Source organism: Labrus bergylta, chromosome 10 (assembly GCF_963930695.1).
Source record: "Labrus bergylta chromosome 10, fLabBer1.1, whole genome shotgun sequence".
In the NCBI taxonomy this organism is placed as follows: domain Eukaryota; kingdom Metazoa; phylum Chordata; class Actinopteri; order Labriformes; family Labridae; genus Labrus; species Labrus bergylta.
The window spans coordinates 27068586-27096418 of record NC_089204.1 but is presented as its reverse complement, the minus strand read 5'-3'; the positions used below and the strand labels follow the sequence as shown (position 1 = coordinate 27096418).

Here is a 27833-nt window from a genome sequence, read left to right as displayed (position 1 = left end):
ATAACATTACCTGCAGAGATTTGCCTCCCTTCCGCTTTCAGACCCAGGTGAGTTCAAAATGTGAGCTTGTTGTAATTTTTTAACTTAAAGTAACTAGAAAGAAAATGAAGGGCTGAGTGCATTAGATGGTAATATAGATTTTTCTACTTCATAAATTTGCATGCCCCCTTATTTCCCGCCTCTTTTGAAAGAGAAAGTTTGTTTTGAGAGGTCTGACAAACTTCTTCATGAGGATACAAACTGACCATTTCTCCAGAAGTATATATTTCTGTAAGTCTGCGTTTTAATCAAGACTACGGTAAATTGGTACATATTTATTATTTTACAGGAAGAACTCTTTTAGTCCTATTTATTACTCAGATGACTCCACCATCATTTCCACAAGTTGCCTCATTCTTTCTTTGTCCATCACTCACATAAAAACTACCATTTTCAGAACAAAAAAAAACAGTAGTTTCCCATCAGTTTGTAGCACAACGGCTTCCAAACGTTTTATGCCTAAAAACACAACACTTCAGTGGGGATAAAATGTCCTAAGTACATAAAATAAGATGGAGAGCAGGACTGTGTTATGTGCAATAAAAACTATACAATGTATTCACTGTGCAGACTTTACATAATGGGAGGGGGAAACAAATACATAATTATGACACTTCATGTTGAAACAGTACGAGCTTTGACATTTTTACACACATCGCACAATTACTATGGATCATAACAAAAGAGCTTTCTGTGATAACACTGCCACCTGCAGGACTGATGATAGAAATGCCTTTAATGATTTTTTTGAAAATAATGAAATGTTAAAGTTTTTTATTAAATGTCTTTTTGCCTTTATTTGTTAGGACAGTTGATAGAGGAAGAAAACTGGGAGAGAGAGAGAGAGAGAGAGGGGGGTGGGGTGGGGAATGACATGCGGGAGGCTTGAACCCGGGCCGCCCGCTTGAAGGACTAAAGCTTCTGCATATGGGACGACCTAACCGCTACACCAACAGCACCACTAGGATAACCATATATGAACAAAAACGAATCAAGTGAGGAAACATGAATCAATGTACGGTAAGTCAAATCTAGGCTTGAGTGTTTAGTGAACAACATTTGAGATCACCTGACTCTCCTAAACCTAAATCTAGTGAAAAAAGAAAGGTCATTTAAACAAGTTTATAATATGCATATTTAATGGTAGAGTATGACGATATATAAACAATTTTCCAAGAAACATTTTTTTTTTTTTAATTTCAAGCAATACTTTCCAGTTGAAACACTTAAATAACCACTAGAGATACTGACCAAATACTTTCAATAAAACAAGTTCATATCACCAACATGTGCTTCTGCTGAATCATGAGCATATCTTAAAACCCCTTTCATAAAATGTAGTTATGTCATAGCTTGTTCTCCCAACACCAGGCTGGGCAAATACTATGCTGCAACGGTAAGAAACAGCATAAAAGACCAAAGCCGAGGCTGCAAAGTCCGAGCAACAATCCTATTTCAAATGTAACCTTTGCCTTTTAAAAATGATGGAAAATCGTTGATAAAAAAGTAAGTTGTACAAATGACCATTTTCAGTACAAAACCTTTGTAAAATGTAATCGTGGTGCAAATCAATGCAGTGCCTCTTTGAACTGGTGGGAAAACATTTGCCATGGTGAGGACTGTATGTGCAGACTTGACTTGGGCCAGCTCACCAAAAACAGCCGTTTTCATTTTTGTAGCAGCTACATTTCCAGTTCAGTATCTAATATGACGTCAATAACTTGGAGAAAGAATAATTAAAGAGTGAAAACAGAACACATAAATAACACTGAAAATAGAGCATATGGTGGAGGAAATCATTTCCCAAACGAGAACAAAGAAATTTTTTGAAAATGGCAGTAGAAAAATAAAACTGGCAATCTCCATAGTCACCATGATTCAAACATGAAATGAGAGAAATTGTGATTTTGCTCATATGCTTTTTAAAAAGAGATTACATGTATATAGAAAAAAGTAAGAGTTAATTAAAATACCAAAAATCAGAATAAGGTTTAGATGCAGTGAGGTATTAGCTTCACATTCCTCATCTCCAGCCACGTGTTTCGATTCTCGCTCCGTTCTACTGAAAGAACTTGAGGCCTGCGACGAGGAAGAACTTCTCCAGGAAGATCTCAGAATCGAGGACGGCGATGTGGGCGGCTCGGCCAATGAGGGAGTTGGCTGTGTTGGGCAGAGCATGAATGACATCGTATCGCACTAGATTACAGTCTTTGTTCTGAAGTACTGGCAGCAGCAGGTTCTCAATCATCTCAGCATACACAGGACCTGATGAAGAGGAGAGAGAAAGAGGCTGAAAAGAGGAAGACTTGGTCTGTTCAATGATATTTAACCAGTTCCACGGTTGAGGATCTATAAACTGATCTCAATGTAGTACCCCATGCTGTATTCACACACATAGGCTAAATGTCCTTTCACCTTTATCCTGTTTAGTTTTGGCCTATTTATCAGCCCAAATTACATTAACATCTCCTGACTTTAATGTAGGCTCTTATTCCCTGCAGAGTAGACTATTGTAGCCCCTTAATTTCGAGGCTCCTCTACTAAAAGACATGCCATGTTAGACAAAAAAGTTAGTTTTATACACTATAGTAGGCTATACCTAACATAAACAACCTGGATTTTTATTCAGACAATCAGTGAATATCCACTAACACGCGTGTGATATGGACTGAATGAAAGAATGAGGAAATTAAACGGCGTTTCTGTCTCTGAAAGAGGGAGGAGATGGGGAGAAACTCAGGGTTCATTAAAGAAAACCCGCTCCAGACGAGGTTCGGTTCACTGACTCAGAACTCAGACTTCTTGGGTTTGAGTGACCTCCCTTTCTGAAACGGAAAGCCCAGAGTTTCCCTCATTTCAGTGTTTGCACAAAAGCTGCCAACTAAAACGGGCCCCAGTTGTGGTATGAAGAAAGAACTGAGATGAGGTGACTGTAAAGAAGTAATAAAAGAAGGGAGGGATGGATAGACGAACATAATCTTTTGTACTTGATGCCTTCCTTGCTATGACACTAATGAAGGCCATAAGCCAACACCTCAGTCTAATAAAGTTGATCTTTGTTAAAGTGTTGCTGAAGCTTTTTGACCCCTTTGAAGTTTTTCACTATCCATGCACCTTGGCAGTATGTGAAGTTGTGCCAGAAAACCCTCCTCCTCTACTTGATATGTCAGAGCTAATGGGACTCTGGGATTGTTCTGCTTGAATGCTGCTCATCTCAAACCACTCCTGCTCTACTACTTACCTGTTTGTTTGTCTTTTAATGCAGTTTTGCACATTTCTATTCTAGCAGAATGATAGGGAACATAGCGATCCTGCAGCGAGCCCACCAGCACCACATTCTTGAAAAACTGGAGACCTTGAAAAAAAAGACGATAAAAAGAAGTTATCTCTCTTAGACTGTTAGTACGAATTGTCATGAAATTCATTCATCTTGGTAACTTTGTGAAATGTATCATTCAAGTCTGCCTACCACTTGTTAACACTCCTACCTTTAGGTGTCTGAAGCTGTAACCTTATATGGGTGAAGCACCTAAGTAGTAGCAGATCTATATATGGATAGGAGCCAACTATATGTTGTCAGCAACTGTCTGCTGGACAGAGAGTCTACATCTGATACGTATACAAATCAGTGTCATGTCATCTTCATTGTTTATGGTGATGCACCCAAATAGAAAGGAATTTGTGGGTTGCACCTTTTCAACAGAATATAAGCAGCACTGTGAACACTGTTACTTTGTCAGCACTTTGTCAGTCAAGTGATTTGTAAGTGTGCTTGTTTGATGAAGTTGTCTGACCTCGGCCAATTAAATGGTGTTATAACCTCCAGTCTGTTTCACGATTTCTTCATTGGATTTATACAACAGAAACAACCCCCACCTAACACAGACCCTATAATCCACACATACAGCCTCGAATGTATTCTGTGTAAGACATTTGCAAAACTAACCCGATTTCTTGCTGAGCTTGTAGAGGAAAGTTTGGCGAGGGTCCGAGTGATCACGGCACGTCAGCTGCAGGAGCGACCCGGACTTTTTCCACTTTTGCATGAACCAAAGACCTTAGAAAAAAACAAAACAATTAACTGTAATTCAACAGACTTCATAGGAATGAATAAATAAAACCATAGCCATTCAAGCTCGCTGTCTGAAACTAACCTGTGTTGACGAGAGCAGAGCTGTTGTACAACGTGCCCAGGTGAGGTCCAGAGAGGGAAAGGAAGGTGTGCAGTCTGCTCAGGTAGCATTTAAACCTTGGCCGAGTTAGCACAGAGCGAACTATAAGGTTACCCAGAGAGTGACCCACAAAGCTGCAAAAGAAGAAAAATGATAGACTGTGAAGACACAAAACAAATCCACATGCATCTTTGACAAACTTACTTAAGTTACTCAGAAGAAACGTTGTACCTTATCTTTGACACTGTGAGGTTGTATATCTGGATGTACTGGACTATTTCATCCAGCAATCGGTCGGTCATTGACTCAAAGTCAGCAAAGGTGTCATTCTGAGGAAGAAAGGAGTTTCAAATAAGATGGATGGACCTTTTCTTACATGTATTTCAATCTTTAAAGGCTTTATATATGATTTTTTGATCCAGCAGATGTCGCCCTTGAGCACCAGTATGAAACCAAAACAACTTGCGCTGCATTGTTGTGTTAGCATGCTAATGCTAGTGATCTTTATTATGCTCGTATCTTCACACTGCATGTAAATTTACCTGAAATGAGCGTGATCTAGAAACACAGTTAAGCAGTGAGTACAGTATGTTATTCTTCTTTTCTCTAGTCCCTCAATTAAACAACTTTTATACGTGAGGGGAGGAGTCAGCCGGCCGTCCCGGCGATGTAAACAAAGTGAAGATAGGACTCTGAAAACTCTGAAAACATCACAGACAGTGGGACTCGGGTGTTACACCCATTGTAGACAGTCATGACTCACAGAGTTATTTTCAGAGGATATACTTGATTTATATTATATTTAAGTGTGAAAAATTGCATATAAAGCCTTTAAGGGGTGTTTAAGCTCATAATAATTAATATCTGACGTGAGCAGTGCCTCACCTGGTTCCTCTCAGACATGAGGAAGTCTATACGAGCCCCAGGAAGTCCAAGCTCCAAGTAAGTCTTCACAAGTCTCAAGTCTGCACTGTTACCTGCAGCGATAAAGGTAAAAGTAAAAGTCACTGTGTTTTTTTTGTTTTTTTTGGTAAAACAACTTGTTTACTCTGGAATAGATTGTTTCCTACCGTCCAGGCCGTGGACGCAGACTATGAGATGGATGCCTTCTTCACAGCTTTCATCTTCCTCCAAGCTAAAGTAGGGCACGGTGGATGCCAGCTCAGGTACCTCACTATACAGGAAGCCAGGGAGCTTCAGCTGTTTCATGTCTTCCTTGGCTTTAATGAACCTGTGTGTTAGAATTAAACGCCATTTATGAATAGTCAGGACAAATAGCTGCAAGTTATTTGACATCCAGTGGGATTGTGAAAGATGACTCACGCTTTCATGTGCGGCGTGGGTGCACATTCGTACCACCGCAGATTGATGGAAAAGGAAGTGAAGGGACAAGGGGGTCTTGCCAAAGTGTACCCACTAGAGGCTTGGTTGGAGCAGATGGGAGCTTTCGATAGATCTTTTGTTTCATGGATGTAACCTATGCCAAGATGTTCAAAAATAAGACTTGTCTCTTGAGCGGCTGCGTCAGCCCCGCTTTGCTCCTCGTCGGCGACACCGTTCACAAAAGCGTAGCCGTCGCCTTCCTCGTAGTAGCCGTTCTCGATCATCTCATGCTCTGTCTCTTCCTCGTCCTCCTCAGCCGGCGCCGGTGCAGTCTGGATGCCCAGCGTGATAGCAGATGTCTCTACAGGGCTGATCTCTGACACATCGGTGCTAGAACACGAGCCAAAGTAGTTTTCTACCATCCCACGCTTTACCAGGTCAGTGCTGCTGGTGCCAGAATTACTGGAGGGGCAGGCGGTGTTGGTTTCACTACGGGATTCTTTACTGGCCCCAGAACTAGCCGCCGCCTCCTGTCCAACTTCAGAAAAGCCGATCAATTTGGAGTCCGTTTCAAAGTCAAAGGCAGGTTTTACAAGTTTGGAATCTGAAACAGGCTCAGGGTTGCCGGTCGCGTCGATGGCCGGTCTGTTTGTGATATCCTCAGAGAAAACTAGACTCTGCTCCTGCACCAGGACACTGGACTTCCTGCCTCTGACTTCAGCTCCACTAGAGCCTCTAGAGGACCCTTCGCCCTCTTCATCAGAAGGTAAGGAGTTAATGGAAGTGAGAGAGGACTGGACTCCACTGACAGCGCTAGTATTTTCTGGATAAAGATTTTCTGCAGCCCCACCAGGCTTCTGCACCGAGCTGTGCTGAACAGGCCGCGTCGCGGGGCTCAATAGAGGCCTCTCTGTCGGCTGTGTGGCAGCAACACTGGATTCAACAGTACCTGGACCTGCACTGGACGGCGGTCCTGTGACAAAGTGAGTGGCAAAGGAGCTGGACTCGCTATCAATTCCTGAATCTGAAAGGCGAGACGAGGCACTAGGGGCTGCTCCATCTGGCAGCCTGATACAATCACTCTTAACCTTTACTGAGACTAGACAGGACTGACTTTGCTGTGCAGCTTCTTTACTTGGTCTTTCAAATATAGAGTCAAACATGGACTGTTTTGCATCACAGAGGTCTGACTGGGTGATCTCGGGAACGTTACGACTGAAAGTGCCATCGGTTCGACACGGCAGCAGAACCGTTACTTTGTCTCCTTGGTATGGGTCCTTGTTACTTGGCTTCACCTCGATTTGCTTCAGCCCAGAGGACCACTGTGGTGGTAGCTTTTTGCCACTGTGGTCAGCTTGTTCATCTTTTTGAAGTGGTTGGTTGCATTTAGCAATAGCCCCAGTACCTGCCTGAGGATTATTCTGTCCGTCCCACTTTGTTGGATTTTTGAAAAAACCTTTTTGAAAAGCAGCAGTAGTTACATTGTCATCTGTAACAGAGTCAACAGTACGTGTTGATGTGGCACCAGAGTCGAAAACAGAATTGGCATTAGTCCTTAAATGACTAGAGTCACCCTGTAAGGTATCTTGTTGTTCCTGGTTGAGAGGAGCCTCCCCTTCCTTGTACTTTGCACTGGTGTCACTAAAAGGAGCTTTGAGGTTCTTATAACCCACCAGAACTACAGAGTCTTTTGAACCTTGTCTAATAAGCTTCTTGGAGTTATCGGTCTTGGAGTTTTTCTTCAGTTTGACTGACTTCCCTTTGGACTTAGGTGGTGGATCATAGCTGTCTGGCCAGGTGTTATCCGTAGGGGCACAGCGAGACTCGGGTATGGGGCTGGCTGCTGCACTGCAGTCCTTGGAGCTGGGCTTGTCTAATTTGCTGGACGCTGAGCCAGTCCTCGTGTTTTGCACGCCAAGCCAAGGTCCATCACGATCTTCAGAATCACACCAGGTTTTAAATTTTAAAAAAGAGAAGACAAAACATTCGGTTCAAATACACTTAAAGAATTTACAAGATGTATGTTACATTTGATGGAGAGACTGTGACTTACCTTCGGTGATTGAATCCAGATATCTATCCTCAAAGATGATTGGCAGTGAGCTCACATCACCATCAAGGTCCACACATTCCACTGGAAGAGGAGGCAAAGACAGGAAGTAGCTGGAGCTTTTGATAGCATTAGTCATCTGCTGGTGACTGTGAGCACTGTGAGGAGGAGGTGGAGGAGGACGGAGGGAGAGGGGGAGGGGGCAGCAGAAAGAGTCAGAGAAAAAAAGAGTCAGGTTTTTCCATACCTGGTGTTTGAGTATTTCAGATAAGCGAGTACCTGCACAGATTTTATAATAGCAACACTATATTTCACAATCAAGATGAACATGCTGCTGCAACTTACTGTAGTTCCTGATAGGCCAGTGCAGATTGTCTTGGATGTTCAAGACAAAAGAAAGCCTCAGCAAACCGTCTTACCTGCATTTTCACAGAATTAAGGGTTGGTTTAAGAATATTGTTCAGAATGATGAATAGTTTTGGATCAGTTATCAATGCAAGGTGACTAGTCATTTATCAATAATGTGGTTGATTTAAGAAGCTGGGACTCACTCTTAGTGTGTGATGCTCCATAGCTAACAGGGCAGCAACATGCTCTTGCAGGGACACGACCTCCAGGAACTGTCCCCAGAGTGCCATGAGCAGGGAGCAGAGCTGAGCCAGGTTCATATTGACCAGTTCTGCCAGCTCATCAGGAGACTCGGCTTTCTGCTAAAAGCAAAAAGACACAAGTCACCACCAGAGGGCTCCAGTGTGCATCCTTTCCTTACACCTGCATTACATGCAGTGGCACAGTTCTATGTCAGAGGTCTGTTTTACACACGAGTTTGCATCATGGACCTCTTCAGCACAAAAGACAGAGGAGCACTGTAATCCAATTTTCTGCAAAAAAAGTGCATTTACCAGCAGTCTTTATCATGAGACATTGTAAGTGCCCAAAATAAACAAACGTTTTTGTATTTCCCTTTTTCTGTTTTGACCGATTGTCATTAGATATGAAATACTTAATTTGGAAACAAGTGTCTCTTCTGTGTTTTTGTATTTCACTTCAACCCGTGTAATGTGCAACCCTGACTATCATCTACAGAAAGATCTATAATTCAACAGCTCTGCAAAACACTCTATCACTACTCATCAAGAGAGAGCCAACCTCTTAGGACTCAAGGACCCAGCCACTAAAGACTATCTCGCCTACACAATCATGAAATCCTTTAAAGGCTTGTTTTAAATGTGACTCTACAAACTGTTAAGAAGCATGCGAACATTTTCCAGTCCACTTAAAAGATTTGCATGCTTTACATGCATCAACAGATCCACTTTGCATGCTACTGTTTGCGGGATTCTTCACTAGAGACTGATCACTGTAGGAGGGTTTTTACTGCAGGGATCAGGGTCTTAATAAAGGCCTAGGGACATTTTAGGAGGAAGTGCATTACAGAAAAACAGGTTGACTCGTGCAGCACTACATATTTATGATTGGTAAAGTACTTCCAGCAGTTAGAACACTCTTTCATATGTACGCAGACTCATTTTCCTAATATTCACAGGTCTTTGGACTTAAGCTGAATCACAGAGAACAATGAGCTGGGGGAACACTCTAATCCCTTGGAAAAGCAGCTCCTGGGGCTAAAAGTTCTGGGTACTTTAGGTGGACCTCTGGCTGGTCCAGCTTGCTTCATTTTGCTTTTGTACAAAAACCTACTGAACTGCTACCGTTGTATCAGAGATTATAGCTACGCTTAAACACATCCTGGCAAATCTTAAAACTGCTCTCATCACTTATAAATCTCATCACGATTGCATACTTCCAATAAATCATGCCCATGCCCTCCAGTCATGCAGACACATTCATCCAATGAAACAGTTTCACTAACTGGAGAGCTTCTACATGGCCTACTGCCATATTTCCAGTTAACACCTCCTGCAGTAAACACTAAGCACTAGTTTGATGATGAATCAGGCTTGTGGCTTCACACATATGCATATATAGCATGTTAAATGATAAGAATCAGAAACAGAAAAAAAACCCAGCAGTAAACAGGTCTCACCTTGACTTGGTCACATAAATCAGCAAGGCGGGCCTCTAAGTCGAGTTGTTCTGAAGAAGCAGAGTAACAGTATTACTGAGAATCATTTTCATGATTTATTTCTTTAATTTAGCAGAAGAAAGGTTTAGAAGAACCCGTTAAACAGGCTGAATAAGGAAGTGGTGTTAGAAAGTACTTTTCCCATAAAATGACCAAAGACAGCCTAGAATCGTCTTTGTACGAGGTCTGGTTATAAAAGGTTGGAAGGCAGATGGATTATATACACATAGTACTGAAAAAGTGAAATGACAGCACTTGATTCTGCAGAGTGGGACATAGAAAGGAAATGGTGTTTTCTAGGAGAAGGAAACTGGAGTGAGGAAGAAAAAGTGAGAGATAGGCAGGTTTATTTGAGGTACTGTAAGGGTCAGGACATACCTATGTAGACGTGCCTTTGACTTCTGGGATAGGGTCTTCTGAGTACTCTCTCATATAGGACTTGCATGCTGGGCTTGGCTAGTAAGATTGCACATATAGGCATATTTAACCTTTTGATAGTTTTTCCTTAGGAATGGGTTGACATCTTTCCACTTGCATGGAAAAGGTTCAGTCAGCAACAGTTACAAAGATGTGTTTGGGAGCTGTTAAAATGTGGCCTAATAGTCCACTGGTTATCAGACTACTTGTTGACAGTACGATTTAGTAAGTAAACTAAGATAAGTAAAGCACAGGTAGATTGCTGGATAAACTAATCAGGTAGCTGGCTTTGAAGTCTGCTCACAGGGGAGAATAGGTTAATGTGTAGGGAGCAGGTGAAATGACATGAGGGCAAAAACAATATGCAACAAACAGACAGTGAAAAACAAAACAATGAAAAATCAAATCAAGGCAAAATTAATCAGAGGGCATATCATTATACAGCCTGTTTCCTTCTAAGTGCTTGTGAGTTTAATAAACAGTATTGCAGAAGCATCTCTTGATGTCTGGGTTTTAAGAATTTATTACTTTACCATCCGGTGTAGGCCCAACCTCTGACATGAGTTCATGTGAAGCCGCAGTGCAGTTTACCTAGTTCCATGCGATGGGAGGAGGGCAGGTCCTTGGTTATAGAGGTGAAGTAATCAAAGAGACCCTTGTAAGCTTGAAGGAGATTGGAGCAAAGGCTGTTGTGTAGACCAAAGGCATGCTGCAGACAGTGGTCCGATACCAAGAACGTCCTGCCCTGAGAAATAAGAAGGACACGGCGAGGAGGTTTTAGATGATTCAATTGAACAATATCACTGAGTGTTTGGGTTAGCAGAAAATATTTACAGCAGCAGACACAGCAAATAAAATCTGTAATATTTGCTGATTTGATTACAGTTTTTTTTCTGTTAAATGCTAAATCTATCATACAACAAAACAAAAAAACCCATAAAATCTTCAGTCAGTGATCACAGACAAATACATTCTTGTAGCATATGGACATCTAATAAATGATAGACATTCAAAATATAATTCAGTAGACTCCTTCGCTCAGACAACATCTAAAGAAAATACTGCAGCATACAAAAAGGCACATTTATGGAGGTGCAAAGGACTTCCTCAGAGTCAAACAAAATCTGAAAATGAAAGACTTGTTCATCGACTGGTTGATGATATAACCACAGGTATATACAGTACAGGGATATAAATAGAACTATACCTTTAAAAGAAGAAAATGTTTAAAAATGAATGCTACTGCACAGTGTATCTCAATACTCTGGTATTACAGTGACCACTGTGACCTTATATATATATATATATATATATAACAACAAATTAACCTGCCAGCTATTTCAAGGCAATCATTTAGTGTGCTAAATGTACTAGGCAGTGTTTTATAGCAGCTTCTGCAGAGATCCCTGCAGAGAAAATGAATAGCAGTCGATGGCTCGTTATTCCCATGCAGCCAGTTACGGATGCATCAAGGAGTTATGAGGGGCACTGCCTCGGTTCTGCCTGAATGACTCCGCTACATTCACACTACTGCATCTCAGGGAAACTTTAGCTGGCCACCTTCCTCTGTCAGGAGAGGCCAATTACTCCGGGCCAAATGTGACGGTGGGTCGGATAGTTTCCTCTTCGTCTACTCTATCTGTCAACAGCATGACACATAGTCCTGAGCTTCCAGTGCAGTGAACAGAACACAATTTTACCTGAGGTGTAGAACTGTTGAATCTGAGAAGACAGCCATGTCCAGTTCATAAGCAAAACCTGTATAACTTGAATGCAGCCATGCTTTAATACATAACAGGCCTTTTGTTTTTTAAGCTCATAAAAAGGAACAAAGCTGGAAATCCACAGAACATTTTTGAGTGTTTGTGAAAGTTATTTACTTTTTATCCAGAGTTTAATTAAACCCAGTGTGTAACAGAACACCTGAAAAACTGTACAAAAAATACTGTCACTGTCAAGTTTAGCATCTAATAAGAAAGGGAGATTTTAGAAGACACTGTCCTTGCTATAAAGATGGTTCACTTACATCTGGTGATACTTGCTTGACGTAACTGCTGCCGAACACCACATTCTCCAAAGGGGGGATGACTGAGTCTTTGCTCTGAGCTGGAGCGTTGCGGTTAAGCCATGTGGTTTTCACTGGTCGAGGCAAACTAGGAAAACACAAGGAGGGAGAATTCAAAGCTTAATAAGAAACAGCCAGTCTGGTTTCCTCGACCTCTATTCACTGTAAAGATGTGACAGCTATGTTGTCACTTGAATATGTAGTGTGATGTGATGTGGGTATGTCAGTCGTACCTGATAAGGGGCTGATGTAATGCCACTAGGGAGGCATGGATGGCTACAGAGATGACAGACAGGTGGAAATAGTCAAACATGACATTGACATGTTGGTGGATGCCTCGCTGAAGGCTAAAGTGCAAACGAAGAGTGCGGCTGCTGATATTCTGCAGAGAGCTTGGATCATCTGGCCTGTAGAGAAAAAAAGATGAAGACGAAGCTGACATCTCATGTTCACAAAGAGATGCACATTTCATATTCACAAACACTTAAACAAGTACATTCAGTTAAAATGTTACAACACCTACGTGTAATCACCATCTGTGAAATATAAATCCAAGAAGAGCTGAAAATCCATGTCATTGAGGGACTCCTCCACCTGATGTTGATGACAAGAAGAGGAGAGAGTCAAATTAAGAGCGAGTGAGTAAAAGCAAGTGCTGTCTCTAGTGAATCTGCAACATAACAACCATCAAGACATTATTCTAGTTTGAAGGTATCAGCTCCAATCATTGTAACACATTTCTAATCCATCGCCCCAAGAACATATCAGCTTTTAAAATCACATTATCAGACCTGACAGAACAGTCAACCTCTGCAGTTAAAACACTGGACTCTTTATGGAGCTCTGAGTACATTCAAGCAAGAAGCCTGGTTATATTCTCTCACACATTTATTACATTTCTTCATTCAACTTAGCCCCTCCCTCTCTAGAATAGAATAGAATCATTTTATTGATCCCAAACTTGGAAATTGTGGCGTTACAGCAGCAGGTTGTCCAAACACACAATATTAGCAAATTTAAACACAATATAATATTAAATACAGAGTAAATAAGCACTAAAAATATCAAAACTAAGAATGTGAATATATACAATCAGGATTTAACTAAGCATTACTAGTCTTAAATATGAAAGATTAAATGTAAATGTGCAAAAACAGAGTTGTAAATGGACAGTATTGACATAGGGAGCTGTGCTATCAGTGATACAGTGATACCACTTCCTCTGTCTCCCTGCTTACGATCAGCTGATTTAGGGTGTTTACTCTTTAAGAAATAATCCAACCCGACTCTGCCACAACCTCTCTCAACCAATCATCCTGCTGTGGTCAAATTGTAAAACCTGTTCTCTCTCTTCCACAGTCAGTTTGTCATTTCAGAGCGATCGCTGTAACCCTCGTCCACCCCAGTCACCTCCATACCAGCTCACCAGAGTTCAGATGCAGCCTCAGAAACCCACTCCTCGTTTACAATAAGTTAAAGTACATAAAGAATTAATGGCAAAATGTAGTTAAAAACAAGCTTGGGACTCTGTATTGGAAAATCCTGCAGGTCCTCACTCTGTAAGATGTTGTTTCTACACTTTCTAAGTCCAGAGTTTAAAAAAATAATAAGATCTATTTCACAAGGGCTTGAAACACTGCTAAGCTCTCCCTGCAAACACCAATGCAGTTCCCTAAATTAAGTTCACAAGAGTTGAATGCTTCAAGCCCAGGTTGGCTCTTCATTAGGTACTGAAGCCTCAAGTATGTGTCATTGGATAAACAGTCAAGTCCCTTTTGCAGGTGTGGCTGCAAACACAGAATTAGTGCGGCATTCCAAGCCAGACTGGAACAAAGCCAAACTGGGTTCATCATGTTGTACTCTTACTAATCTTTATGGAAAGGGAACATTCTGCAATGGTGTGAATCCTTGTGAAAAATATAGATGCATGCATAGGTTATACCAACTCGTCTATTGGATCACGGCTTGGTATGCCGGGAGCCAATTCAAGCTGACAATGATCAAGAGACAGAAGCATGGGCAGAACATGAAAACACATCACAGGAAAGAATCAACTAACAAGCAAGATTTATAAAATACTGTAGCCTCTTGTTTCTGCTGAACTGTGCCACCCAGATCGGCAAAAACACAATAATGCACTGCATTTAGCTATAGAACCAGGGGAAAAGCAAGTTAACTTACCTTTTTCTCATCAAGCAGCATCATAACTTTGAAGATGAGGACGTCGTTGACGACAACCTCCTCATTCTTGTACAGGATTTGGAAAGTTTTGCTGCTGATTACATCGTCTTGGATTGAAGCAGGAAATGCCAGATCAGAGCCTAGAAAAGAAAAACTACAATTAACTATGTAAATAACATCCGAGTAGATTATATAATATACACAAGCTGGTGACGTGAGCGGGAACAGAACCATCAAAGCTTACAGAGAGTTTGAGAGAAATGCATTTGTATTTTTCAGATTTAAAGTTAAAAAACGATTGTAAATGAGCTAACTATCTGACGAGGTACATTGTATTAGGTCTGGATGAAAGTGTGGCTGCTTCTAAATTTACTCTATTAAGCGAGGTTGACATAGTCTTGGAAATTAAATTTTTAAGCATGAAAATCACACACTCTCTTGGTGTTCCTGTTTATTCGACAGAAAATTGAGAGCTTTGTGTGAAAGAATCTCTGCAGGTTTCTTAGCAAGGGGGCGAGGCATATGCACAAAGCTGAAGAGAAATTACTGAGAATAAGGAGTGGCATAAGACATCAGTCAAGTGCCTGCCAACAAAATAAGCAAACCAAATGTTCAATTAGTACAGCTCTTGTCCCTGAAAAGTGATAATTTTTCTAACAACTGCAGTGAAATCCAAAAGAATTCAACTGGAGAATTAGTAAAACATGTTGTCTGTGTTTACAAGGAAACAACCAATCCCTGGTAAGGAACTCAGCAGTGTTGCTTCATGCAGGTCGCCCAGATATGAATCTGAATCAGGTTTTTTGCAGAAAGGGGACAAAACATCAAAAAAGTGTTTACCTCCCGGGTGAAGTAGACTGGCCTCAACTTTGTGTGGGACCCGAGGTGGCACTTTCAGACTGGCACGGATCTGGTAGAACCTGAAAATATGAACTCATATTGTAAAAATCAATAATGGTATGAAAACAAAGCACTATGAGGTTGGTCAGAAGCATCATTAGAGACTTGTGAAATGGAAACAAACCGCACGGGTCAGCGACAAGTGCCTCTACTTGTAAAATGACACTACACACCTTTCATTAATGAATAATGAGCACTTTCTCTTGCAGTCGATTGTGTGGTGAACCTGAGCTCTTAAAGCACCGATGAGCAGGGAGAATAGAGCAGGAGTTTTGTCTCAGCAAAAAAGTAAGTATCACCACACTGCTGCTGTCGAAAGAATTTTCCAGACGCTAAAGACCTCGACTGTAAGAGCTCAGCAGTTTGAAATGCGAGTCGTTTTTCCTTCTTAGTTTTCCAAGAAACATGGAAACTGGGAAAACATAGGAATAACATGTGTAGCTTGTTAAATAGCATAAAAGCCACTTAGTAACAGCAGCAGAATGGATTATTTTTTACTATGCTACAATGCAATGTAAGCTCCTTTTGTTTGGTCTGACTCTGACATGATGATCTGAACTTCTGCCTACAGGTTAATAGTCTTGTGACACACACGTATTTAAGAAGAACATGCTTTTAATACTAAACAAGGTAATCACGCCATTGTTTTTTTTTTGTGTCATTTCACACCAAGAAAAGTAGAAGCAAGACTAAAAACTTCCCATACTGACTCTCAGGAAGACCGCAAACCACCAAACTTCCTGTTCTGCTGATGACTGTCTGCACCTAACCGCGTTTGAACCAGACGGTGGTTACATTATCACCATGTCCGTCTGACATCCACTATGACTGACTCTTTGACTGACAGCGGCCAAGCAAAAGGAGAGATGCTCTGTGGTACAGCAAAGGTTTTAAAAAAATATATAAATTAATCAGGATTCACATATTTTACAATAGAACACATCTGATGTTACAATGCAAATGAGTCATAGGTAAAATATTATAATCATTAGGATAATATGCTGGATAGTGTGGCTCTATCGGCCAGCCGATAATATCAGGCAATCTTAGCCGATAGTATCTGCTAATTTTATCAGATATGCACCAATATTACTAGATTTATTCACCAGTCAGAAAGCATTTAATTTGAGTATCATTGTATTGCACTAGAAGTTCTCTTTCACCAGCAGAGGAGGGCGCTATATGGATTACAAGAACAAATGCTGGTATATTAGCTATGTAGTGAGTAGTGAGATGGAAACAATACTCACCCTCTTTGAAACAGGTCCACGTTGTAGAACTTGTGGAGCTCCACAGAGAACTCCACTGTTGCCTGGACTTCAGTCATCTTGGTCTCTAGAGGCAGAAGTGCCTTATATCATCTGGGGTACATCTGTTGGCCTGAAAGGAAAATAAATCATATTAGAAAAATAAATCTTGGCGTGAGAAAACATGTTTTCCTTTCATTAAAATACAGCATTTCCACTAGAGACATAGGGGTAAATACCTTAACGTTTTTGCTTAGAAGAATCCATTAAGAAACGACGATCTGCACTGGGTAGCACCAGCTCTGTGTAAATTCAAACGTAGCCTTGTTTGAACATAATATCTAATTTAGGACATAGTTTACACACTCCTAAGATTTAAGGTGTTTCACTAGATGCGATCGGTTTATCGTGGGCATTAGTTACAAGATTCAATGTTTAATCTTTGATGCTAGGTCCGCATCCCATGTATTTGTGAGTCTGAATGGCTTGTCGTCAACCAAAACATCAAAATACAGGCAGAAGACAGGGACTCTGCAGACACAGTCTCCACCACACATGTACAGAGGCCTATAAGTGATGATTGAGCAGCATTATTTTGTTTAAGGCCCTGACACACCAAGCAGACAGCAAAGAACGCCTCTTTTCTTGGACAAAAAGTTGCACTAAAACACACCGCAAAGACTACAGCTGACGGCCAACCACCACGTACGTTCTGCGCATGCATGAGAGCAAATAACTCTCCAGTACAACAGGTGGCCGTAGTCCGTTGTTATGACACGAGAAGACCATTTTCACACCACTGTTGCGCACCACTTGTATTACAGGTAGCCTACTAATTGGGAATAATGTCTGATAAAAAGTTGAAAATGGCGCTGGCTTTGTTAGCTCTTGTTCTTTTAGTGGAAAAAGAAAAGAAGAGGTAGAGGCGACAAATAAGGAGAAACCACACAAATGGGTGAAAGCATGGATACTACAGCGGCCGGCTCAAGGGGCTTTCCTGAACCTGTATCGAGAGCTGGAGATAAATGAAACCTCCAAACAACCAATCAGAGAGATTCCTCTCACCGACGCCGATTCAACATGTCGAATCGTCCAAAAAAAAGTCAGACAGGTAGAGACAGAGCCAAACATACTGCAAAAACTAGGGCGATGACCGCTCAGCGACGCTCCAACTAGGACCGACAGCCGACGATCTCCTTGGTGTGTCAGAGCCTTTAGGGGAATTATTACAAGGACATGATGTCTACATTTGGCAAAGGAGGCAAAATATCCTCTGGGCATAATTCTTCAACAGCCCGAATAATTCTTCAACAGCCCGAATAATTACAGCAGTAGTGTGACAGAGTGAAGAAAAATACTATGAATATCCCTACAAAGATAGGCCTGAAATATAATATGAGCCATTGGTTGTGTTAGAAATAAACACAGACACCAGTGTCTCTTAATGCAAACATTTTTAGACCAGGACATATTCAGACATCATTTAAGAAAGTGTCGTGTGGTTGTTTCTGGCTGTAGCAGGGGCAAAATGAAACTGGCAGAAACAAGGGTGCAGACAATCTCTGAATAAGTCATGTATGAAATGAATAAATTATCCAGTGGGAGGTAACATGTCATTCTGTTCATGCCAGTGAAAACATGTGAATGAGACACAATTGAATTTGACCCGGTTGACGGGTTATGACTGAGACAAAGCCAGTGGTAGCAGGTATTGTTAATAGCTGATTATGCTTTCCTTCCTGGAAGAAGTATTATATTAAAGGCAGTTGATTGAAAAAAAATCATGGCAACAACACAATAGCTAAATGTGCATCCCTTCCTGGAATAAGTACTTAGCAGTGAGTTACCATGTGCACAACACAGGAAAACAAGGACACAAATAGTAAAATAGTTTAACTGGCTGTATCTGAAGTATTCTGGGTGGGTGTTAATTCCCTACCATTAACCTTGAAATAGCAAAAAGGAACACAAAGTAGCTTCACAGAAAGTCCAACATCTCTTAGCCCTGTGAATTAAGTGATCAAGTACAATACATAACAAGCTGAACGATTACTTTAAAGCAGTGAAAGCAGCTTTGTCGAGCCTACTTTGTAATTTTACTCTGCGAGAGCTCCAATACTGGGATAAGGAAGGAAGAAATAAGGAATTGTTAAGTAGTGTAACCTGTAAAATAGGAAGTGAACCAGTTTCTTTTGCAGGTACGTGTCATTTTTTTTTACAAACAATCGAGCTAAAAAAAACCCAAGCGAGGTAATTAACGTGTAGTGTCAACATTACAGATCAAATGAAAGTCGGATGTTGTGTTTGGGGGTCGTCGGAGTAACTGGTTTATCAGGTTTATTCTTAAGCCAACACTATTGCCTTTAGTGTTACTGCAATTAGATAATTAACGAGGTTAAAATAAACTCTTGAGTAGAATGCTGCAATGTTGATGCCAACAGACCAACTAACCTGTTAATGTGAGCTAGCTACAGTGACCAATAGAATCATAAGTCATAAGCCCAATGCCACATTTAAATGGTAAATGGACTTGAGCTTGTATAGCTCTTTTCTAGTCTTCTGACTACTCAAAGCGCTTTTACACTGCAGGTCACACCTACACGATCACACACTGATGGTAGAGGCTGCTATTTAAAGTGACCATCTGAAGTAACTTAACCCATTTATTCACATTCATACACTGCCAATGAAGCAGCGAAAGCACCTTGGGTTTAAGTGTCTTGCCCAAGGACATGTCGGACATGTGGCTACTGGAGCTGGGGATCGAACCCCCGACCTTTCTGTTAGGAGACGACCGACCCTACCACAGCCGCCCATGCGTTTAATCAACCCAAACTCTGGGGAAATCTAGGTATGACCTCGGGAGAGTCAGAAATGAATAATTTTGATGTATTACTTGAGTCTTGTATTTTCAGAATTGGCCAGATGCAGCTAATGTTCATGATTTTTCTTGGAAAAAGGTGATTCTGTTTACTTTCATCCAAGCTGGTTCTTAAACAATGTCTGCAAAATTCATTGTAACATGTTGGCTACATTTCTTAAAATCCTGGCTAATTATTTGTATTTTATTCTACCTTTATTAAGCCAGGTTAGTCACACTGAGATTACAGATCTCTTTTTCAGGGGAGACCTGGCCAAGAATAGAAACATCACACAGTTGAAAGTTTCAACATCAAAACACTCAAACTCGTACAGTACACATTACATAATAAGAAAAAACAATCATACAAATCTTCAGCTAAAACAGTGGATTCAAACGATTAACGGAGGATTTAAATACATTCAGGGTAAAGTTTTGTCAGCAGACTGTAGCCTGTTCAAAGGTGCAGAAAAGCTTTAAGCTTTCTTTCCCAACTCAGTTCTAACTTTGAGAATGACAAATTTGCACAAAGTCAAACAAACAAAGGTTGAGGATTCTGTCCCTCAAGGATTAACAGAGAGGAAAGGTAGTCCAGAATCTTTCCCAGAATAGCTTTGTAAATGAAGATACACCAATGTGCAAGCCAGCGTGTAGCCTACATAAATCAGTCCAGCTGGCTCTACAATATAAAGCACAATGATGAGTAAGAAATCCACAATTTGTGATCCCATTGCACCATGATACACCAATGTTCAGCCTACCAAGACTCTGAGCAGAGGCATTCATGTACAATACATCATTGGTTCCCAACCTGGCCCTGAGAGGAGGCGTGTGGCCTTCTCTGCTCTGAGGTTGTCAAAATTAGTTTACACAAATTAACTTAAGTAAATTAAAAACACTTCCTGGGTAGTTTATGGAGAGGTCTTTTGGTAAGAATACGTGTAGGCATTTTCTGATGGGATATTATCAGTAAAACCACGCTGATCTTAATTTTAGAGGGGCTCCAATGAAGAAAAGATGGGAACCTCCACTGTTCTAATCAAGGACAGATAAAAAGGTGGATTCTTTTTGTAAATAAAAGGAAACGCAGGACTTGTTTCTGGAATAAAATCCCAGTCAAACATTTAGCTTTTTTAGTAACATGCTGAATGTGCTCCCTGACAGACAAGCTGATCATCACTCATCAAGTAAAAACACTAAGTATTTAAAAGGCGATACATACTCAATTTACCGACCATCCTCATCTAACAAAACGCAAAAACAAACCAAGATGCCACAAGACGCCTAACCTATGAGGGACAAAAAATGACTAAAGTATAAATAAATAAATAAATAAAAACATGAATAGTGTTCGTGTTGATTTTAAAATTATTTTATTAGTTTATAAAGCATTACATGGCCTTGCACCAGACTACCTATCAGATATGATTTTAGCTTATGAACCAGTACGGCCCCTCAGATCCTCCAGTTCCTCTCTCTTAGTTGTTCCACAGAGCAGAACAAAAACCTTTGGTGAAGCTGCTTTCAGCTGTTACGCTCCGAGACTGTGGAACAAACCTTCCTGAGAGTCTGAGAGGAGCTCAGAATATCGAGATTTTTAAACGCAGCCTTAAAACTCATTTATTCAGTCTGGCTTTTATATCAATTCAAATCTTAACATTACTGTATTGTCTTTTTTAACCTACGACAATTTTAAATATTTTCCTCTTATGTATTTACTTTAATATCTTGTTGCTTTTAAGTGTCGTATTTTCTTTTCTTTTTATACATATTTTTTAATTCTTATTGGTGTGCATTAGTCTCTCAATGATTTTATAAACTACTTTTTGTCAACAACTTTTCTGCACTCTTAAGTTAAGCACTTTGAACTGCAATTTAATTTGTCTGAAAGGTGCTATATACATAAAGTTTGATTGATATAACTGTGGAAATACGCTAATAAATGAATAAATACATGTAAAAATATATAAATAGCCTTTTTCATTAACAAAGTGTATTTATTATTTATTCATTGATGTATTGTTTTCAGCATTTATATATTTATTGATGCATTTATTTAATTATTTATTTATAAATTATTGTATGCATTTCTTCCAACATTTATTTATTTATTTATTTATGCATTTCTACCAACATTTATTTATTTATGCATTTCTCCCAACATTTATTTATTTATTTATTTATGCATTTCTACCAACATTTATTTATTTATGCATTTCTCCCAACATTTATTTATTTATTTATTTATGCATTTCTCCCAACATTTATTTACTTATTTATACTTTAGTCATTTTTTTTGCCTCTCATACTAACCAATCTCTGAGGCGCAGATAAGGAAATAAGAAACTGGCACTTGAGTCAACAAATCTCTCTCAGAGAAAGTAAAAATTAAAGCATCCTACGTCGGTGTGATTATAAATAAATACAACCGGGCCTTGACAAAGCGTTGTGGTAATAGCTAACCCCCCCCCGGACAAATAAAACGCAGAGCAGTTTAAAAACAGCTGTTAAACTTAGCAACAGGGTTTTGATGCCTTACAGACAGAGAGGCGGTGAATGTGCAGAATCTCGGTTTATAAAGGTAATAATGATGTTACAGGTGGGAAGCAACATTTTACCAAAGGGGCCCAGAAAAAATGTCAGAAACTAACCGAGACATTGATGAAATAACATACAACAAAAAAGTCTGACTTCACGGTCTGTCTCCAGTTAGCGTAACGTTAGCAACCCGCGTCACATTAAACGCGCAGCTAAAGCTAAAGCTAACAGTTACTTACCATTGCGTTGGCAGGCTAACAGGAGCTAGCTATCCAGTCCTCTCGTCCCCCGTTCACCGCAGAGAGCCGACAGAAAACACCACTGTGTTAAAAAATTACACTTCCTGGTTCTTGATAACGTTACGCGAGAAACGCCCATTTAAACGACAACGTTACACTGAGTGAACTGGCCGTGAATCTCTGCGCTCAGCTGCTGTTTGTTAGCCATCGAGCTAACCGCTGCTGACGCTCTGACAGCAGGCTCTGCTTCTTGCTCTGCTGCCCCGTTCGCGCACATCTAACTGCGCGGTCATGCACATACCAGAGGCGCAGTTTAAGGGCAGAATTGCAACTCTCAAAATACCCATTAAAGAGGAGGGTGAATAATATTGAGCTGTCAAACATTTTAAATAATGTCTAGGCCTATATATTCTTGACTTAATTACGGAACTGGTTACCTGGTATTATTCTATTCTATTATTGTATTTGTTCTGCCTTTATTTAAATGATGTACATATGTTTGATTTTGATTTTGATTTTTAATAATTTTATTCATTTTTTCCTGTTTTCTTGAGCTGCTGTAATGCAAAGAAATTTGCCCCATGGGGATCAATAAAGTTTAGATTTATCTTATCTTTAACTCCTAAAATCCCAAAAAGTTAAAAAAAATAAAAATAAACTAATGCGCACAATATATTTGTATTACTCCGCTACTGGTAGGTCTAGGCCAGGGATGGGCAACTTTGGTCACAGCAAGGGCCACATTCATTTAATTCTCACTGCCAGAGGGCCAAATTGTAGGATACAAAAACGATTACAGTCGATTATGTCTCAAATTAACTCAACATATACCAGTGATCAAACATTATTATGGACATATTTCTGGTTTTCAAGATTTCATGGCAGATTTCATCATGTTTTCTTCATGTTTTCAATTAATTGATGTGTAAAAAATTAACCTGAGGGCCACGTTGAGGGTTGATGGGGGCCGCCAGTTGCCCACCCCTGGTCTAGGCTATATTGTTATATTATTAATTTAATTTGATATAATTATATTAACTTGTGCACACAACATTTTTATACTTTTCGGGACTTCAAGGACTCCATACTTAATCATGAAGCATCATACAATAGTTTTAAATTGAGTAAATTCAAATTGTTCCGTTTTTAATATATATTTTGCAGCTGTGGTGGACAAGGTACACAACGTCATGATTTGAGTAAAAGTATAGAAAATCCTGATCAAATATTACTCCAATACATTTGCAATTTGCTCAGTGAAATCCTTACTAGAGTTAAACTACAGGAGTAGGCTACTTAAATTGTAAATGTATTGACGCCCCATGAGATGAATCGTCTCGTTTTCGAAGGGGGTCCAACACAAAACATACAAAACAAGTGACACAGACACATTCAACAACACATACAAAGGCTCTCCATACACCAACCCACAGTGTTGCCAGTTGCCATTTTCCCCACACCATGTTAACAGGAACTAGATTTTACAGAACATATTACACTATTACATTACACGGCCTTTTGAACTATGCAATTGTGCAGCATATTACTAGATTTTAGCAACAACAACAAAAAAAGAATAAATGTAGTGAGTAACAGGAACATTCATGGAAATGCAGTGGAGTCAAAAGTAGGATACTTGTCTTTCAAATGTAGCAGAGTAAAAGTTTCCCCAATAAAAATTACTCCACTTAAGAACAGATAGTCAAAACATTTACTTAAGTACAGATTTACTTTGCTGCTGTCCACCACTGAGAGCAGCACAAGGTCAAAAAAGTGCTTTAAAAAAACACTTTCCAAGAGTTGTTTGTAGACTTCCTGAGGAATGACTTAACTTGGCCAACAAACATATAACCTCTCTATAGTACGTGTTAGAATAGAAGTTTAACATTACGATGCTCAGATACCATCCATTCATCACTAACAGCAAGTTAGACGGGGCAAAATGTAGGAAGGAAATGTAAAGAAGGGACATGAGTGGATAATCAGCAGTTTCATTTCTTATTTTCCTGCACGAACATTTCCATTTTTAAAAAATAATTCCATGTGCAACCAGGAAATCAAGAATTTCATTTTGATATTTCAATGGATTTTTGCATCATTACATCCTAAAAAAAAAATAAATAAACATTATGTCAGGATGTGCTACTTAAAGGGAGATTTTTTTTTTCTTTTCATCCGGCATCTCAGCTTGAATTGCCTCAGGCTCTTGAGTTTCAGTTTGCACAGCACTGCACATAATGCTTTTTGAATACTGTGCAACCATAGAGATTACGGAGAATGTAGATTGGAGTGGTGGGCAAATAAAGCCACCACGGAGTCACATTTGAAGCCACAGATAAAGCCACCACAGGGTCACATTTGAAGCCACAAATAAAGCCACCACAGTTTTTTTTCCACAGCTGGTTTACTTGAAGTATTTTTTTTGGCAGAAAATCATGACAATAAAAAACAATCAGAAGACACCAAGATTGTGTCATCGAGGAAACATTAACATGAAATCCAAAGTTGGTGCAGGAGAACTTCACAGGAGTGTAAAGTTGACACTGTGGAGACTGTTGACTCCCTCCCCCAAATAAACGACAACAGTGAGGCCTTTAAAAGAGAGAGACCCCTGACTGTGTGACCTGAAGTGTTTCACTCCTGCCGAGGGAGCATCTATCAGGGGGTCTTGTTCTCTCCTGGAAGCCAATCTGCTGCAAGAAATATCCAGCAGTAGGTGTTTTGTTTTTTTCATTTCAAGAACAAGCTATGACATGGGAGAAGTAAAAAGGTAAATTGTTTACTTAATAGTGACCTTGTAATTAATTTCACATGCAGTTAATGCTTAATACATCAATGTATTGCTCAGAATGCATGTTTAGGTTGTCTTTTTCTGATTGCATTTCAGAATCAGCCTCCTGTACTCTCTGTGCTGCTGCTATCTGATCCCACAATGTCTTTGCACAGGGCGTCACGCTCAGTGTAAGTAGACTTCCTTACTGCATGGTGCAATTGATGAGATAATTATCAAAGGAGGAAAGGTTGGTGCGTTAAACAAAGTAAATCTGTATTTCCTTAGCAGAATAACCAGTGTGATGTTTTGCTGCAAATATGCTTGGCACGCTTGTGTTGGCATATTTTCCTCTGGATATTGTGCCCTTTTTTTCTATAGCATACATATAATGTGAAAACACTGCTGTGTTCTCTCCATGCACATGCTCACTCTTATCTATTTTTTATGAGATGTATCCTTGTGTGTTTCTGCGTAGCAGCACTTAAGGAGTCCAGCTGTGTGCCTGCATGTTATATGGATTCAGCTGTGCACTAAATGCTATTATATGAACAAAGTGCATCAAGAATTACAACAATGACTAAACGTCAGAGTACTATTATACAGTATCAACCCTGTGTAGTTCATTTGAACAGTGATAGATTCCTGAATATGATGCTGGCACCCCCAGTGAAAAAATAGAGACAGGAAGGATCTGTTGCATGTGGACCATTTATTCCAACGTGATAAAGACCTTTAACTTCCTGGCCAGATGTGTTAAAACAGGAAAATGTAGAAGTTAAGTGTTAAAGAGGAAAACCACAAACAGTCAGAGATGGCCTAATATTTATTCAAGGCAGTGGAGCAGCTTTCCAAACACTGAGCTTTTATTCCCTTTCCACACTGGCACATGCACGCATACTCACAAACACACACACACACACACACACACTCTCTCTCTCTCTCTCTCTCTTCGACTACTAAAGCAGGCTGCTCTCTGTTTCCATCTTGCAGCTGTGAGATTTTCATCTCAAGTTGGTATTCATGGGGAGCAGCAGTTCATGTGCCCTCAGATCAATGTCGGGGAGGATCGTTTCCCAGGTGAATTCGCAAAAAACTAAGCATTCTCTGTTTTTTTTATTCTGATTCACAGTTCCTTTGCCTATACTAGAAAACAACTGGCAACACCATTCCTTTATGAAATATATATTTTCAGGCAAACCTTTAAACAGCATGCAGATTCTACATGTGTGTGAACCTAAAATAGAATCGCCTTGTGATAGAAATACCAAAAAGAACAATGACTGACAGCAAGAGCTTTGTCTCCAAATAATGATATTAACAATACTAAACTCACCCAAAGTCTCAAATAACATCTAAGAAGATTCTCCTGTTGTTGTTGTTTTTTTTACCCCCTGTACATGTAGGATTTTACATCATGTCCCAGTTCCACATTGCAGAGCTGGCAAGAAGAGGGACAGTTAAACAGGTCCCTGGGTCATCTCCCCAACATGTTGCCTATCAAATAGGCCCAGCGTTTAACTTCAGGATCAACACAAGGTAAGCTGCGGGGGCGTCCCAATGCGGGGTTTGTGTACGAGTGAACACTGACATCTAGTGGTTGAGCTGGCATAGCGCCATCTACCCTGTCCATGGTCCTGAACATCACAGACTGGACTTATCTGTACCATCACATTTATTCTGTTTTTATAACATATACAAGCTCAGTATACTATCAAATTAACTCTTCTTGGATATCGACTTTCCAAGCTGGGGGATTTAATAACATATGTTTGATTGTTCCAGATCAGCGTATCCCCTGGGACTTCCGGAGGAGTTTGCCTTTGTGTCCGTGCTGCGAATGAGTGGCAGCACCATCGATAAGAAGTGGAATATCTGGCAGATGCAGGATGTGAACGGTAACGAGCAGCTGTCCGTCAGACTCAACGGGGAGTCCAAGGCTCTGGAGTTTACCTTCCCGGTGCAGGGCAGCAGGAGGCAGACTGTCGTTTTCAGCGACGCGTCTTCTCTTTTCAACGACCAATGGCACACAGTCCTGCTCAACGTCAGCACGCGCTCTGTCACCCTGTTCGTGGACTGCGTCATGGTCGGTTCTCAAACTGTGCAGCCGCGACAAAAAGTCAGACTGGATGGCTTCACGTTGATTGGGAAGCTCAAGGACAACCCAGTGGTGCCAGTTCCGGTACGTTCCACGCGAGCGTTTTCGTCCTGGCCCCCATGTGCTGTCCTATGCGTAATTGCGTATCATAAAAAAACGCATATGGTGACGTCTGCAACGAGTTTACATTACAGAAAGCTGAAAGACCCTTCCGTATACCACTTAAGGTTTCCTTGTGGGTCTGTATGACACGCATGGGGCCGTGACGGGTCAATATTTGACGCCCCTGAGAAAGTGGAAACTCAAGCAAGACATGTGATGTTGAAATTAAAGTTAACCAACTTTTAGAGCAACCAAAGTTCCCCTGAAAACGACGAAAGTTTGTATTATACGAATGCACCAATTGATAACATAAAGTGACCATTTCATTTTGTGATAATTTCTATTTCTGTTGAATTACAACGAGCCTACTGCTGTCTTAACTAAATGCATGAGATGCCTGAAAACGTGTGGCGACAAAAGGAGTTTCTGTTCCTGCAAGCAAAGGTTTAGGATTCCCTGTGTTCTCTCACCATCCTGTTGTTTGGTGTGTCTGTTGTTTACGTCTGCTGCCTCTCCATTCATGGCTTTACTGACAAATATGTGGAATTTGTTGCAGGGGCCTGGTGAAGAATATGTTGCGCACAAGTTAAACCGTTCTGCAGTACCACATGGGTCAGGGTGCATGCTTTTCATAGATCCAGGCGCCTTTTGTTGAGCACAATTACGCACGAAATCATGTCTTAATCTAGGGGACTCACATGTGCCAGAGTTTACCACACTTTAACTTTCAACTAAGCGTTTAAAGT

At 40.4% G+C, this 27833-nt stretch overlaps 1 protein-coding gene across 4 annotated transcripts; it reads right to left on the bottom strand.

Annotated features, from left to right (window-relative positions):
- Positions 1-259: 259 nt before the first annotated feature.
- fam135a (family with sequence similarity 135 member A) lies at positions 260-22374 on the bottom strand. 4 transcript variants are annotated; one of them, XM_020632780.3, is made up of 21 exons: positions 22118-22374; positions 16484-16613; positions 15174-15253; positions 14334-14473; positions 12676-12746; positions 12386-12559; positions 12114-12240; positions 10679-10832; positions 10049-10126; positions 9632-9681; positions 8136-8294; positions 7930-8003; positions 7588-7742; positions 5535-7470; positions 5282-5442; positions 5097-5188; positions 4443-4540; positions 4194-4345; positions 3986-4096; positions 3281-3394; positions 260-2304 (listed from the first exon to the last, which is right to left on the bottom strand). In XM_020632780.3, exons 2-21 carry the CDS (start codon positions 16558-16560, stop codon positions 2099-2101), a joined length of 4209 nt encoding a protein of 1402 aa, XP_020488436.1. In that variant the 5' UTR covers positions 16561-16613; positions 22118-22374; the 3' UTR covers positions 260-2098. The 4 variants fall into 4 exon arrangements, with proteins under 4 accessions (XP_020488436.1, XP_020488437.1, XP_020488439.1 ...); XM_020632781.3 differs by having other exon boundaries at positions 8136-8291; XM_020632783.3 differs by lacking the exon at positions 10049-10126.
- Positions 22375-27833: the final 5459 nt, after the last annotated feature.